Source organism: Desmodus rotundus, chromosome 1, assembly GCF_022682495.2.
Source record: "Desmodus rotundus isolate HL8 chromosome 1, HLdesRot8A.1, whole genome shotgun sequence".
Classification (NCBI taxonomy): domain Eukaryota; kingdom Metazoa; phylum Chordata; class Mammalia; order Chiroptera; family Phyllostomidae; genus Desmodus; species Desmodus rotundus.
This window is the reverse complement of record NC_071387.1, coordinates 114,317,529-114,333,860: the sequence shown is the minus strand read 5'-3', so window position 1 is coordinate 114,333,860 and position 16,332 is coordinate 114,317,529. Positions and strand designations below refer to the sequence as shown.

Below are 16,332 nucleotides of genomic sequence, written 5' to 3'. Positions count from 1 at the left end.
GTTTACATAAACTATAAGCATGTCGATGAAGATAATCCCTAAAGTAAACAGAGATCCATCCTTTTGGGAAGTGACATTTGAGGGGGGGGCGGTGCTCCAACAGGGCAGTTTTGGCTTCCATACTTCTGTACTTTATATGACAGTAAAATTGACAGAGTAATTCTTGTCTTAAAATCACAGATTAGAAAACAACCTATATATACAGTATGATACCTGTAAAAATACATATACATAAATACAAACATACGCATACATAAGAGTAAAAGAACATACACTCAGCATGTATTGCTTTGATAATTAGGGAAGAACCCAAGAAACTGAAGACAAACAGCATCTAGCAACTATAGAAAGTGTGAACTGAAAGTGAAAAAGAACTCTTCCTGACAAGAGAGTCTGGAGAATCGCTGTGCTGACAGAAGCAGGGACAGGCGGGAAGCAAGCTGCAGGGGGACTCAGAACCAGTCTCAACTGGCCTTGTCTCAAGGAGACACTAGTTGTTTCTCGGAGATAACAGAACAAGCCGCAGACCAGCCGGTCAGACAGTCAGACGGTCAGACAGTCAGATGTGCACTAGAGAAAGAATCCATCCTAGAACAGCATTCCAATGTCACCGGGTGGAAGTCCACCCTGCACTATGTACTACACACCACCCCACCCCAAATTCAAACATGCCACACATGAAACACCACGGCCCCCTAGTGCCTGTGCACTAGGCCCTCATTATGCTGAAATAACGTAACTCTATACAACAGGCATAACTTCCCACTTCTGCCTTTAAATGTACCCCAAGCTGCGGGGGAGACAGATCTGAGTCTTGCCTTCTGTCTCTGAGCCTGTGGACTTCACAATAAAAGTTTTTCCTTTTCTCAAAAACCGAGGCCATAGTTTGGCTCCTGTGCAACTTTGGGCAGCGAGCCCTTGCTCGGTAACAAGTGTCACTCATTTAGACTCCAAGGGGCCAGTAAAACAACCAGTGAGTGTGTCTAGGAGGCACATTTAGTTAGAAAACTAGAAACAGAATAGAGGAGGGGAAACAGGGCAAGACTGGAGGGCTGGGGAGGGAAGTGGGGAGAAGAATGTGCTCAAGCAGTATCATAAGACCAATAAGAAAACCTGAGGACTAAAGCTTGGGAAACACCTCTATTGAGAGGGTGGAAGAAAAAGCTTAAAGGAGGAGAGGGTGACAAAAAAACAAGAATGAAAATTAGAAGAGTGAAATGTCCTAAGAAACCAAGGAGAAAGTTTCAAGGAGACAGTGGTAGTAAGATTAAGCAGTACTGAGTCCGGGAGGATCAACTACGAAGTAGTTGTAGATTAGACTCACCAGTTAACAATGGTGAGTCTAATCCAGTGTTTGCAAACTTTTTCTGTAAAGAGCTGGATAGTAAATGTTTTAGACTTTGAGAGCTAAATGGTCTCTGTGTCAACTACTCCACTCTGCCAGAATAGCAGGAAAGCAGCCACAGACAATATGTAAATGAAGCATAGCTGTGTTCCAATAAAACTTTATTTATAGAAACAGGTGCAAGCCAGACTTGAGCCAACGGCTGTAGTTTCCCAACACCACAGCAGTCTCTACTGTTCCTCCCGGGAAATAACTGCTTTCAGATTCTGCCACTGGGCACAGAAACCCCTCCTTAATCACCAGCTCTCATCTGTAAAATTCTACCACTTGTATGTATTTTCCTTAACTGTGAATGTATAAAGATTTTGAATCACTATCATTGGAGATGTTAGAAAAAAAAGAGGCCTGGGAATTACAGAAAAAAAAGGGATAGAAAATAATGAGGAGTGAAGGTTTTTGGATTATAGTTATGAATAAGAATTAAAATGATAAAACAAACCCAGGACGTAAAAATGCAGGAAATACTAATTTCTCTAAATTCTGGTATGGCCTGGTGTAAAGTTTCCCAGGGGGGCACTACAGGTAACTGACTTTGTGTTATGGAGCACATTTTAAAACATGAAAACTGTAAAGAAATGTAGCTGCAGGATTTTACTTTCAAGCACCAGTTTCTCTGAGTTTCTTGAACCACAGTGGAACCCAGAAGTCAGCAATTTAGTTGTGGGTCAGACAGGAAAAATCCAAAGCAAAGGCTTTATTGACTAGGCACAAACGCAGAACAAAACAGATTTGCAATTAGCATGTGATTACTGCAGGGGAGTCTGAAAATGTCATTGCGAGTAAGGAACAGCACCCATTACTAATTAAAGATCGGTAAAAGGTTCTTAATATTCTCTGTCCTCTACATGATTTTCCGTGTCCTTTTACTTAGAAGGGCTTTCACTGATTCACTGTAATTCCCAACTCTAGTCTAAATTTTCCTTTAAGTGCTAAGTTCTTCAAACTTGACTTTTCCTTTTCCCATTATGTGGATTTTTAGAGTATAATCTTTACTTCTGGTAAAGAAACCACTATATTCAAAATGCAGCTCCACTAAATGGACCATCTAAAAAGATGAGAAGGAGGGGGTTTTGTGGACTGTACTTCTCTACTTCTGTCGCAGAGATTATAAGGAGTGAAGTTCTGGAAAACAATGTGGTCTTCAGGCTCCCTCCCACCTGTCCTCAGTCCCTGCCATATACCAGCCCTAGAAACTAGCACCCAGGAATCCAAAAATAATCACGGCCTTCCCCTTGGAAAAATGCGGAAGATGCACTTGAAATGGGCGCTAAATACACAACCAAAGGATTCTCCAGTGTCTCCAGTGTCTCCCAGATAGTTCAAAGTACATAAAATCAACACATGATAATTTTCCCTCATGAGCCAGGAATAGGAAAAATTAAAAATGTTCTTTATGGTAACATAAAATGAAGGCTTCCTTCAGTTACTGAACTCAGGGTCTCCCAACATCTTGAGATGCGTTTCATGACTTAGGAGGAAGGCGACTGATATACCCTCTTCAGATTTTTAATATGGGTAGAGGTTTTTTGTGGGATGCTTTGTTTTATTTTAACAACCTCCAAATCTAGAAGACATCTCATCAGAAAAAAACCTAAAACTGGTGGAGATAGAACTAATAAACTTCAAAGGTTGCTCAAATTCTATTTATATGATTTTTAACATCTCTAACTTGTCAAAGGTTAAACACCTTTCTTACCCACTGCGTGACTGGACGAAGTGAAAATGCAAATGACTGAGTATAAATAGCACTTATTTCAATCCAATATGTCAGACTATGAATAAACTAATGGCATAATTCTTTTATTCCTATGAAGGTGGCAAATGAATGTTTGCCACATACACTAACTTCTATGGGCCATGTTGGAGGAACAAGTTAACTTCACATTGCCATAAATCAAACAGAACTCATCGTTTCCACAATCTCATTCTCCTAATGCACTAAAAAAGGTCTTCAGATGTCAATTTGAGAAAGTGCTATTCTTTCTGGTCTCAATAAGCAAAAGAAATTAGCTTCTGACCATACATTTTAACTTCCCTTTCTTCCAAACTCTTTTCATAAATCAAACACAATGATTCTCATTAAAAGGTTCAATTCTAATCTCCAGAATGGCAATACCTAAGCTAAAACTTTCAAAAGTAAGCCTTGAGATGAATGGCCTTGAATGATCCCATCTGGAAGAAATTAAAGAGGATGGAATCTATGAGGTGGCAGGCAAAACGCTTTAGCAACAGGGGCTGAAGACTTCTTTCATGTCCATTTGTGACAGTTGGTCTCAATCACTTTTAACCCCAAAGCACTTCTGATAAACAATAATTTTCATTTAATGCTATTTGAAATTTCAAAGTAAATGACACTAAAATTGAAAGTAATGGTCCTTTTTAAAAAATGTCTGTTCAAACTGTTACAGGAGGAACTCGGTTCTTCTTGCCGACGCAGGAAAGAATTACAGATCACCAAGTCTATTAGTGTGCAAGCAGGGTTTATAGTGATATGTTCTCACGGAAGAGAATGGCCTTGCTGAGGTGAGGGTGAAAAGTATAGGTTCAGGGCAGGGCAAGACAAGGGCAGTGAGAGGCAAGGGCAAGGGTGGCCAGAGGCCCCAGGTCCTTTGTTCTGAGGACTTACATAGCTGGGGGGATGGGAGTGAGAGAGATATGTATTGATTGATGGGTAAGGGTGGTACCAGCTTTCCTGAGGCGGGGGGAGGGGAAATGACTTCCCAAATGTAGGTATGTGTGGGGGTTCATTCTCAGGTAGTGAAAATGGTACACAGAATTCCAAGGACTCCCCTCTCACCTTCTAGGCGTTGGGATGTTCAGGACACATGGCATCTTAGGAAGGTTATTACAGAAGCCCAGTCTCAAGAACTGTCCCCTCCTCCTGCGCTCTGACAGTTTTGCTTGTGTTGTTTGGAATGCCTGGCAGTCTTGTTGAGCCAGACTCAGGACTGCTGGGTCAATGGGTAAGACCTATCTCCCTTTTGCTTCCAGCCTCCTATACTAACTTCTTTGTTAGATTGTAACGGTGAGGCTCTGCTTTATTTCCCCTCTGGCTGCTTATTCCCAGCTGCTTCGTAACAAAACCACCTGGATCCCTTGGACTGTCCCCACCCAACTGCCAGATGAAAATCGGTGATGTATGCACATTGGGAAAAACAGCTCCACCTCTCAAATAAGCCTTGTTAAGTGACTGTAGTTCCATCTTGGTGTCCAGGACTACCATTAATTATTTTTTATATCTTACTAAAAACACTGTGTTAAATGAGTTAAAGAATATTATTTATTTTAATAACACATATATCAGAATAACTAAAGAATTCTCAGGCAATGATGAAACCATGACTCCAGAAATTAGAAATAAAACATACCTCTGAGACAAAAAAAGATCACATCTCTCTTGCATCTTCCTTCCTACCTACACGTTCATGTTCAGACCTCCTCCACATCAAATCAAGCAACTAACACCCCCCAAACAAATGCAAAGGCCTCTGCCTTGTCTCCCTTCCAAGGTACCATTTGTTCTTTGTCCTTCTTATAAACATCATGCAATCTGCCTTCCGTCTCCACCAAACCACTGAGGTTACTTGGTAGTGAGCATCAACAACCTTCTATATGTACAATATTTGGGTTCCCTCTCCCAATTGATTTCTTCTTTTATCTTGTTTGTTTCCTTCTTCCTAATGGGCTTATTTTGCTGTTACCTGTCTAGCATTTGAATTTCATGCTTAGTTCACTGATGGCGGATTGCTGGTCACCTCCGAATGCCCATCCTCCCCATCTTCCTCCTAAGCGGAACGCCTGAACTATGTAATGACCACAGTACCCCCCCAGTGAAAAGATTACATTTCCCAGCCTTCCTCAGCAGGATGTGGCTAAGGGATTAAGTTCTGGCCAATAAGAGGTAAATGGGAAAGTTATGAAAATCATCTTAAAAGGAAGATGAGCCCTCTTGTAGCCATTCTTGTACTGCCTCCTCAAAATGAAAGCTGGGATGCCCAAACAGTGGCTGGAGCTCTAAGCAAACATTTTGGACTAGGAAGTAAACTTCACAATGGAATCCTGTGTTGACTGTCCAGAGAAAGATAGGAACCTAGGTCCCTGATGACTCTGTGAAGCCAAGAAGCAGGAAAAAACTCACGCTGTCTCTGTGTTTCTCCTTTACTCTCATGCCGCTATCGCATTCACAGCACTCTGAACCCAGACATGCAGGAGCTTCCCCACACCAAGCAATTATGCTACAACCAATGGATTTCCTACCACTTAGCAGAGTCCACAAGACTGTCCCCACCCCACTTTAGATGCCAATCGCAAATCCAGGTTGTCACCTGTGCAGAGGCTGATCAGCTATAAATCTGAGGTTCCCACAATCCCCACCTTGGATCCAATTTGCTAGAGTGGCTCACAGAACTCAGAAAAACAGTTTACTTACTGTTTATTGGAATAAGAATATGATAAAGGATACAGATTAACATCCATATGGACAAGATGTGTAGGGCAACGTATGTGAGAAGGATTGAGGAGCTTCCGTGCCCAATCCAAGCTGCCACTTTCCCAGCATCTCCATATGTTCAGCGACCCAGAAGCTCCCTGAACCCCAAACCTTTGGGAGTTTTACGGAGGCTTCACCATGTAGGCATGACTGATCATTAACTTAATTTCCAGCTACTCCCCACATAGCTCTAGAGAAGTGGGGAGGGGGAGAAGGGGACTAAAACCATCAAGCTTCTAATTTTGGCTTGATCTTTCTGGTGACCAGGCTCCATCCAAGAGCCATACAGGAGCCCACCCAGAGCCACCTCACTGAGACAAAAGATGCTCCCGGTGCTCTTATCACTTAGGAATTTGCAAGGGTCTTGGCTGCTCTGTGTCAGGAACCAGGGTCATAATACACATATTATCTCACACGGAGTAAGATGAAAGACTACGCTTCCATATCATGAAGGTCACAGAGAAATTTTAATACCACAGAAAAATGCTTCTGACCCAAAATCAACAAAATAAAAAGCACAAAAAATTGAATCACATCTAAAAAAGCAGTCCCTCTCAGCACCCCCCCCCCGAAAAGATTAAGTACTTCAAAATGTCTCAAGGTTCTTGAATTATAGGATTTCTTCCCTTGCTCCTTTATATTTCTGCTTCCTCAAAGTTTCTATAATCAACATGTAATATTTTTATAATCAAAGATAAGAAGGTCTAATAGTAAATGTTTGTTTTTTAATATGAAAATTGGGGGCTACGTGGATACACTGGTCTATTTCACAGAGCTGTCTCATTAATGTACAATAGGCCCTTTTCAACAATGGCATACTACTCCAAAAATGCCAGGGCAGGGATGCTCACATCTGTAGAAAGAATGCTCATGTTCAGTTTTGATAACCAAGAATGTATAATGCAGGGAATTACTCTTGTCTTTTCATTTCCAAAAATGAAGTTTCAGGAATATCAATGTGATTGCTTAAACATGGAAAAGGATTAATTACTTCAATTCCCTACTAGATCTTCAATTTGGCCCAACAATGTGCGGACAGAACACACCCAGTCACTCTGCTGATGGAAGTCTACCGCCACAGGTCGGGAGTGTGTCTTGTGCAAGATGGATTTCTCTTTTTCAAAAACAGAACTGTGTGACAAATAGCTATCCTGGACGGAAACTGAAGCTAACACATATTTTTTGCTATTATCTAGAAGGAATTGCTTTTTAGCCCCACATACTCAACTACCAATATATTTCTTGCCTCATATTTTGAAAAGAAACATTTCGACAAAGGATAAATATCTGGAAAAATAAACATCATATTTTCCAAGAGTAAAAAACAAAATATGGTACCTTTTTCTACTTCAGGTTGCACTACCTCACAAATAAGCTGAAACTCGAGACAAATTAAAATTCTTTGTTTCTAAAGTTCAAGAAATTCTCTCCTCAAATGCCTTTCCTTGATCAACTACACTAAAAGACTAAACAAGTAACAAAACAGTATAGATGTTCTAATTAAAATATCTGAAACAGCACTTTTAAAATTTTTATTTAAATACTCAAATGATATCAGGTTATATTAGTAATATATTTGATCACAACTAATATAGTTACAACATACACACTTCAGTGTTAAAGAACACTCAAAGATACCAATAATATCAAATATTCAAATATTCAAAAGGAAATAACATAGCTTGAGTTAATTTCAAGAAAACTTTCTATTTAAACAGCAACTTGCTGCCACAAATCTTTCTTAAATGACAACATAAACAATACAAGAATGAGAAACACACCTCTCCCTCTCTTTCTCCCTCCCTTCCTCTCTTCTTCAATAATAAATAATAAATAAAATCTTAAAAAATAAAATAAAAAAGCCTGACTGGTGTGGCTCAGCGGCTTGGACATCATTCCACAAACCAAAAAATTGCCAGTTCCATTCCCAGTCGGGGCACACGCCTGGTTTTAGGGCCAGGTCCCCAGTTGGGGGTGTGCAAGAAGCAACCAATCAATGTTTCTCTCCCTCTCCCTCCCTTCCTTCCCCTCAATCTAAAAATAAATAAATAAAATATTTTTAAAAATTTAAAGAATGAGAAACATAAACTCTAACTGCTACAAAATGTTTAAAAAGCACTTGCTCTAATCTGCAGGCAGATAGGTTTGTTGTTTCATTTGTTTTGTCTTGTTTTGTTTTTAATGTTTATTGATTTTAAAGAGAGAAGACAGAAAAGAGAGAAACGTTAATGTGAGAAAGAAACATCACTTGGTTGCCCTCCATATGCGTCCCCACTGGGGACTGAATCCAGAACCTAGGTATGTGCCCAGACCAGGAATCGAACACCCAACCTTTTGGGGTATGGGACAAAGTCCCAACCAACTGAGCCACACCAGCCAAGGCCACACGCAGATAGTTTAAATAGCCCAAGTTACATGGGTACAATAATGATATTATATGTAATAAACTCACGGATTAGAAAATACTGCAGAACTTTAAATTCTGCATTACTATCAGTGAGTAAACCCATAATATTTACAATTGAAATGAACATGCAAAGCCTTGTAACCTCAAGATAATTCACTTCCTGGAAAATTTGGCCAAAATAGAAAAAGCAAGCTATTAAGCCATTCTGCTAATGCTCACTTCTCCCCTTCCACACTGACTCAGAATACAGTCAGACAACAGTCTCAGATGTGTCTGATATTCCTGCTCCTGCTGTTTATTCCCATCTAAATCCATTCTGATTTTTATACCATGTATCTACTTGCTGTCTCAGTAACAAGTGAAAAGAATATGGCTGAAGGCGAAGTCCAGAGACAAAGAGATTTTAGAAACCCAAGAAGCACTGAACCTACCAGCTTTATAAATAACCTAAGACAGATCAGAAACCAAAGTAATGCCTATTTTGTACTCTTATATAATGTTGGTGTTAATTGCCAAAAATGGCATTGATTTAAGTTCTCCAGCATAAAATTTTTAAAAAATTTAACCAGCTCTGGTGAGTTTCCACAAATTCAATCACTTAAACAAAAAAAAAAAAGCACTTATCAAATACCATAAAATGTGCTGTGCTAGACATCACATGGAACTCAGACATGAGTAAGGAATCCAGTTGGGGAAAGAAGCTAGGATAAAACAGGAGAAATAAAGTGTTTTTACAGACATAAAACTTAGAAGAGGAGAAAAAGGCAGCTAACTGCAACTGGAAAAGGCTTCAGGGTAGCGGCAGTAATGAGGCTGAGCCTGGAAGGTTGCATAGAATTTCTACGAGTTGAAGACATGGAAGGAAAGGACATTCCAGGCTCTGAAGAGGTAACAAAAGACTCAGAAAAAGGTTATTTTAGTTTCTGTTCTGTGGAAGGTGGAAAGCATTCCAACAAAGGGTTTTTAATGTAGTTTTTTTTTTCTTTTTGCACCCATGCTGTTGATTGCTAAATGTAATAGTCTGATCATGATGCTGAATAAATGTGTCTTTAAAAAAAAAAAAAAAAGTGCTGGGCACATCTGCAGAAATGGCAGTGCAGGTTAGTCCAGCACTCCTAGGGACTATCATGAGCAGGGGCTGGAAATGCACACTAGGGCCGGAGACTAGAAATGCCAGCCTTAATTCCTGGCAAAGGAGAGAAAGGCAGGTCACGTCAAGTCACCTGGGTTGTTTCAAATGCAGATTTTCAAATCCTTGTAGAAATAGGATATTTTAGTATTTTAAGCTCCTGTACTGTTCTCAACTTCAGTCAGATCTAGGTACAGCATGAAGAACGGGAAGGCAGAACCAAAGAGAAGAGAAAAGGGGGAATGGCTACAAGAGAAGAAGCGACGCTGAACTAACAGAAAACATTGAGATGTGAGGTTAACGGAAAAGAAGAACCAGAAAGGTACTGTAGGTCTAAAAGAATAGGAAAGTAAGTATGCCATAAGAGAACGCATAAGAGGAGCCAAATGTCTGCAGGAAAAGACATCAAATTTGGACTTTCTGAGGTTGAGTTCCTTATCATGTAGGAAATTTGGTTCTAGAAATTCAGGAAAATTAATTTCTTATTTAAACATATGTATATGCTGACACCTCTTCTAGGGTTGTTATGAATTGCTACTCTCTCCCCAAATACATGAAGGAATATATACATGTAAAGGACATCAATTACTAAAAATGCAAAATAGCATACTGTAATGGCTATACACAGTGGCAGAGAGCTACAATTTAAAAAGAATTCAACAAGTACTTATTAAACAATAAAAATTAAAGATTTTATTTAGTCTTATATTTTTTGAACAAAAGGGGGGACCCTCTACTTCATTTTATTTTCTTTTCAATATGTCATAATTCTTACCTTTGCTGCCAAGGCTTTTAAACTGTCAAGAAATCTCTGCCAGAAATCCCTGAAGAGTGGGCGGTCAATTTTCTTCAGGCTGTCTCTGGTGCTAGCGTCCACACTGACGTACAGCTGGGTGACTGGAGTGAGATTCCTTGGTGGTTTAAAATTAAAAAACAACCACAACAGTAAAAAAAATAATATTATGCTATTTCAGGCTTTTCATGATGTAAAACTTACAATCTGTAACAGATGGGGTGATTAAACATTTCACTGGGTCTAGGGGCTTCTGCTTCTCCCAGAAAGCTGACACAGTGATTTCGATAATGTGACAATGGGGTGTCAGTTGACTATTTTTAAAAATGACCAAGCGCCATCCCTAATAATTACGTAAAACTGCTCCCTCTTCAAACACTAGGTTTTAGTGGAAAATAAACAAGACCTAGCTTCAGGTCTGGCACCACCAGTCCAGCACAATTGGTCTCAGACCTAAGTTTCCTCATCAACGCTGCCACTCAAGACTTACACAGCTGAAATTTCACAACCAGGTGGGGTCTCTGCAGATGGGCCACCTCCCATCACCAATTCACTGATGGCATTTCCTAAGGAAACAATAAACAACCCAGAAATCGCAAGCCTTCTTAGAAGGGCACGAAGCCACACGGATGCCTCACATGCCTGAGAGCGGAGCGGGCTCAAAGCCAAGCCCGCGTGGGCAAACAATGCTCTATTCAACAAGCTTTAGGCAATGCGGAGCCGGAACAGCAGCAACCCGGCACTTACAAAGGGCCACAACTCAGAAGAAAAATGTATGTTGCAGATTCTTATTTTTTCTTTGCCTTCTTCATCAGTTTCCATGAAGAACACCACTCATTTTCCACTTCTCTCAAATTCACTGACTCATTTCATAATGTCATTCTTATCTTCTAGATTCCCTGCCAGTTTTAAGCCCAGATTGTACTTTTCCCAAAGCCTCTCTGTTCTCCCTTCAAATGGGTCTCATAGTTCATTCTTTTCAATACATTTAGACGTAGAAAGAAGGAAATTCCCCCTTAATATTATCTAACCAAATCTTCCCACTAGTAATTTTCTTTAACTATTTCACTATTTTTATTTACCCCTAGAATTCTATTTATGAATTTTTTTTGTTTCAAAGTCTATGCATTTTTAAAAACTGAGATGTAATTCACATGCAAAAAAATTCACCATCAAAATGGTTTATGCGCTTTTTATGTCTACCAGTATCAGCCTTATCAATCTTTGAGTGTAAGGTCTTAAAGGACGGGCACTGAATTTTTTCTTTTTATCCAGTCATACAGGCAGACACTAAAAGCTACTTTTTAGTTGATAATGTTGACTTCAGCTGACAGAACTTTTAATGGCATGTAGGGCAAACTAATTTATTGTAATGATCTGGCTTAGTGACATATGGAAAAATCATAAGGGTCTAAAACTAAAGTTATTAAAAGTGCAGAAGCTCCGACCAAAGTTAAGGAAGAAGTGATGAAATACTGGCAGACTCTTCATTGCTTTAATCCCTCCCTGACTCTGAGATACAACGGGAACCTCAGAAGTTCAGCGGTGAGTCACTACTGAGCAAAGGACATCGATTACTAAAAATGCAAAACCACAGCAGACTGTAACGGCAGCATTCGGTCTCATCACTACTGTGCTGGAAGCCTCTTTAACAACAAATAAGCTTCGATACCTTAACAGGACTTTATGTTTCACAAAAAATAAAAACAAAGATTATCTTAATGGATACTACTGGCTATCATCACCTGACACTTATGGGACTTTGTCATAAAGCTGCTGGATGGAAAACGGGAACTGGCCCGACCTTTTCACTATGGCTCCGCAACTACTTAAGATACGGACAGTGAATTCCAAAGGCCACGGTTATTTTACAAATCTCCATCATTTGCAAAAAAGAAAGCCAGAAGAAATTTTTGTCAATACTAAATGCCTGAGACACTATAATTAAGGAGTCTACTGATCTCTATCGGGGAATGTCCCAGGGAATTATAGGGCTCATTCAACAATGGGAAAATAACCCTGGAGAAATTTTCTGAGCTCAGCGATCTAATGTCTTCCTGGAATGGGCCTCTATTCCCCAGGAGAGGCAATTAGCTCCCAGAGTGGTCATTTGTCTATCCTGTACAGAGATAGCATCATTTTAGTTCCCCCAAAGCAAACAATGTTTTATCCTACACAGCATCACAATACTTCCTGTGCCTGAGAACTTCACATTGCTGCTGAGAACAAATGAAAAGGACTATGCCATAAAGGAATAAACAATGTAAGCCAAATACCCAGTTAAAATGCCAGAGAACTCTGAAATGACTATTGTGATGCCCTTTCTTCCTGCCCATTTTAAATCCAAGTTGAAAATGATTATATATGAAATGCACTGCAAATGAACATAAAAATCCCTCTCCCTTTTTTCCTTTCTGTAAGGATGGATGTAGGCCTACTAATCCCTACAGAAAGGCAAAACGGAAGAGGGATTTATATTTATAATAAATCAAGTAGATTAAATAGTAAGTTTGAGGATCCTGTTGGACTAAATAAATAAATAACCGAAGTGGCCCAAACTTCCAATACTATTAGAACCAGAAACTCTCAGACAATCTGGGGCTGTCACATCAGGCCAAATAATTTAGGAGGAAAATAGAAGGAGAATGAGGGAGGAGGAGAAAACTATTTAGCATTTACTGAGTACGCATCACGTACTGAGTGCATTGTGCTGTTTCACCTTTCTTGTTCAGCTCACTGGATCCACATAATAAAACAAGGTAGTTGCTACATATGCCCGTTTTACAGATGATAAAACTGAGCTTCAAATAGGTTAAGGAACTTGTTCAACGGTCCATTAAAAATACATGGATAATCTTATATTTAATAATCTCAACAATGAGATTCAAGCAAGAACCAACTCCAAAGCCTGTTCTCCTAGCCCTGTGATACAATGCCTCCATCAAAGTGGCCAGTTTGCAGGCAGTGCAACCTGGGCCTCTCATCACAGAAACCCAAGAACAGTATCTCAAGCCTTACAGCAGTATTCCTCTAAGTGTGTCCAGGACTATCTGCATGAAAAGCAAATGGAAAGGCAAGTTCTTGGGCCTTTCTCAAGACTGAATCAGCCTCCAAGGATGGGGCCTTGGAAAGTGTATCATTATTTTAGTTTCAAGAACTTCTTAACATTGATGAAAGAAATAGAAGACACAAATAGACAGAAAGATATCCCATATTTATAGATCAGAAAAATTAATATTAATTTTATTAATTTTATTAATTTATTAATATTAATAAAATTAATACCAAGTCATCTATAGATTCAATGCAATCCCTGTGAAGACTCCAATGGCACTTTTTACAGAAACAGAACAATCTTAAAATTCTTATGGAACTGTAAAAGATGCTGAATAGCCAAAGCAATCCTGAAAAAGAACAAAGCTGCAGGCAACATACTTCCTGATTTCAAACTATACTACAAGGCTATAGTATTCAAAATAATCAATAGTAAAGTACTATCATTTAAAAATTATGTATATATGTCAACGGAACAAAATCAACAGTCCAAAAAATTAACACATGTATATACGGTCAACTCATATTTGACAAGGGGGCCAAGAATTCTCAGTGTGGAAAGGACAGTAGTCTCTTCCATAAATGATGCTGGGACAACTGCATAGTCACGTGTAAAAAATGAAATTGGAACCCTATATTACACCACGCACCAGAATTAGCTCAAAAGGAATTAAAAACTTAAATATAAGACCTGAAACTATAAAACTCCTAGAAGAAAACATAGGGAAAAGCTCCTTGACATTTTGGTCTTGGCAACAATTTTTTGCCACAACACAGAAAGTACAAGCAACAAAAGCAAAAAGAAACAAGTGGGACTACATCAAACCAAAAAGCCTCTGCACAGCAGAAGAAACAACTGACAAATGAAAAGGAAACCTACAGAATGGAAAAAAATACCTGCAAATCAATATCCAAAATCTACAAGATCCTCAAAAAATTAAAAGTAGAACTACCGTACGATACAGCAATCCCACTTCTGGGTATATATCTGAAGGAAGTGAAATCAGTATCTGCAAGAGAATGCAGCACTGGTCAGACAGCCAAGATGTGGAAGCCACTTAAGCGTCTGTCCACAGACTCGAGCAGCACATCTTCACGAACTGGACCACTCACCTGATTTCCACAGGGAATTGTGCATTTGTGACCAGGAAACTGGAGATTTTACACTCGTGGAGTAGCTTCAGAAACCTGTTAATTTCTGGGTACATGATGGGTTCTCCCACGAGGGACAGTGCACAGTGCTTTACGGTCATTCCCTCTTTGAAGCGCTCTTCTTGGACACCTGGCACTCCTGGGGACACAGTGAAAACGGTCAAACTCAATGAGGCACAGAGAGAGGGTAACTCCTTTTATTTTTCTTAATTAAAACTTTTACATTCTTCTTAAAGTTTCCTTGATTTTAGAGGGCAAATTTATATTTGATACCAGCCAGATAATAAAAAATGAGGGCCAGAGGGGAAAACAAATCTAGAATTACTCAAACAGAAAAACTAGTCAGCATTCTTGGTTTTAGTACTAATTATACTACATCAATACAAGCAGGCAAAACTCACTTTATTTGCTAATAATTTGAAACATAATTTGCTTAGCTCTGCATTCTTTCATGTTGGTCTAAGTAAATGAACTCAATATATGAGGGTGGGCCCCCCAAAACCCTGGAATTTATTTTTAAAATTGTTTATTTATTCTTACATGTTTAAACTTCAGTCAACTTCAAAGTACTCTCTACTTGATGCAATTCACCTATTGAGACATTTTTCCACTGCTCAAAACAGTTTTTGAACTTGTCAAGTTTGATGCCTTTTAAAAGGTGCTTCTGCTGTTTTTTGTTTCACCTCTTCCACATCAGCAACATGTTTCCCTTTGAGGACTTTTTTCATCAGGGGAAACAAAAAGAAAAGTTGATCGGGACAATTTTGGGTGAACAGGGAGGGTGGGACATAGGGGTCATGCCATTTTGGGTCAAAAACTGCTGAACACTCAGAGAGGTGTGGGCAGGTGTGCTCATAAATCACCCATCATGAAATAGGCAAATGCATTAAACGAGTCTTCAAAAAAAATTTGCTAAAGCCAAACACAGCCTCTCACAATGACGGCTGGTACACTGGTACAGATGGGTTCCTAGAACACTCACCTAGTGGGGGAAGCCTGTACTACAAGGGGGCTGCCTCCAGAACAAAAACTCCCATTTTAGAGGGGCAGGAAAATCCCCCCACGTATTTACTTAAGAAAAAGCCTTGTCTAGACCATTCACTTCCCCTTCATTTGTAAAGTAGTGTTCTGAATTGAGAAACTAAACATACTTGATCCAAAAGTAAAGAAGAGAGAAAAAGAAGAAACCTGCAGCTCTCACCTTTGGCTTCCTACTGGAGTCACCTTGACAGTGTCAAAAGCTCCTGCGGCCAAGGCACACGGCCAAAGATTCTGTTTCATTGGAGTGGGTGAAACCTGGGGTATGAGAGCTTTAGATTTTCCTCAGGCGATTCTAACATGCAGCCAAGGTTGAAAACCTCTGCATAAACTACAGGTCCACAGACCTGTCTGCACACTGGAATCACCTGGGAATCTTAAACCTTCCAGGCTCCAGGCTGCAGAGCAGAAGGATTAAATCACAATTTCTGGGGAGGAACACAGGCATCGGTTTTTTAAGCTCCCAGGAGATTCCGACATGCAAGAAAGTGTGGGAACCATGGGTTTTCAACTCTAGTTAGACATTGAAATTACAAAAGAACTTTTAAAAATCCTAATGTCCAGGAGGGCCTCAGACAATCGTGTGTTTTTTCTTTTTTTTTAATTTAATCATATTGTATTTTTTTCCATTACCATTTTTTTACACTATAATCCCCCCACCAGCAATCCCCACACTGTTGTCCATGAGTCCTTTTTCCTTTTTGCTCAATCCCTCCACCCTGTTATCTCCCCCCCCAATAGCTGTCATCCTGCTCTCCATCTATGAGTCTGTCCCCATTTTCTTTGTTAGTTTCCATGTGATTCCCAAGTACAACGTAGACTGAAAAGCACTGCTCTCGACTTAATGTAGAAGGCTCAGTATTTT

At 39.6% G+C, this 16,332-nt stretch overlaps 1 protein-coding gene across 2 annotated transcripts in view; it reads right to left on the bottom strand.

The window, feature by feature from the left end:
- The window catches only part of LOC112314803 (S-adenosyl-L-methionine-dependent tRNA 4-demethylwyosine synthase TYW1), a 161,184-nt gene that overhangs the window by 42,149 nt on the left and 102,703 nt on the right, over window positions 1–16,332 (bottom strand). For both annotated transcript variants that reach the window (XM_024571335.3, XM_024571336.3), the window contains exons 12-13: window positions 14,391–14,568; window positions 10,206–10,341 (exon numbers count right to left, since the gene is read on the bottom strand). In XM_024571335.3, coding sequence (XP_024427103.2) covers window positions 10,206–10,341; window positions 14,391–14,568 — 314 coding nt within the window. The remainder of the gene's footprint in view (window positions 1–10,205; window positions 10,342–14,390; window positions 14,569–16,332) is intronic.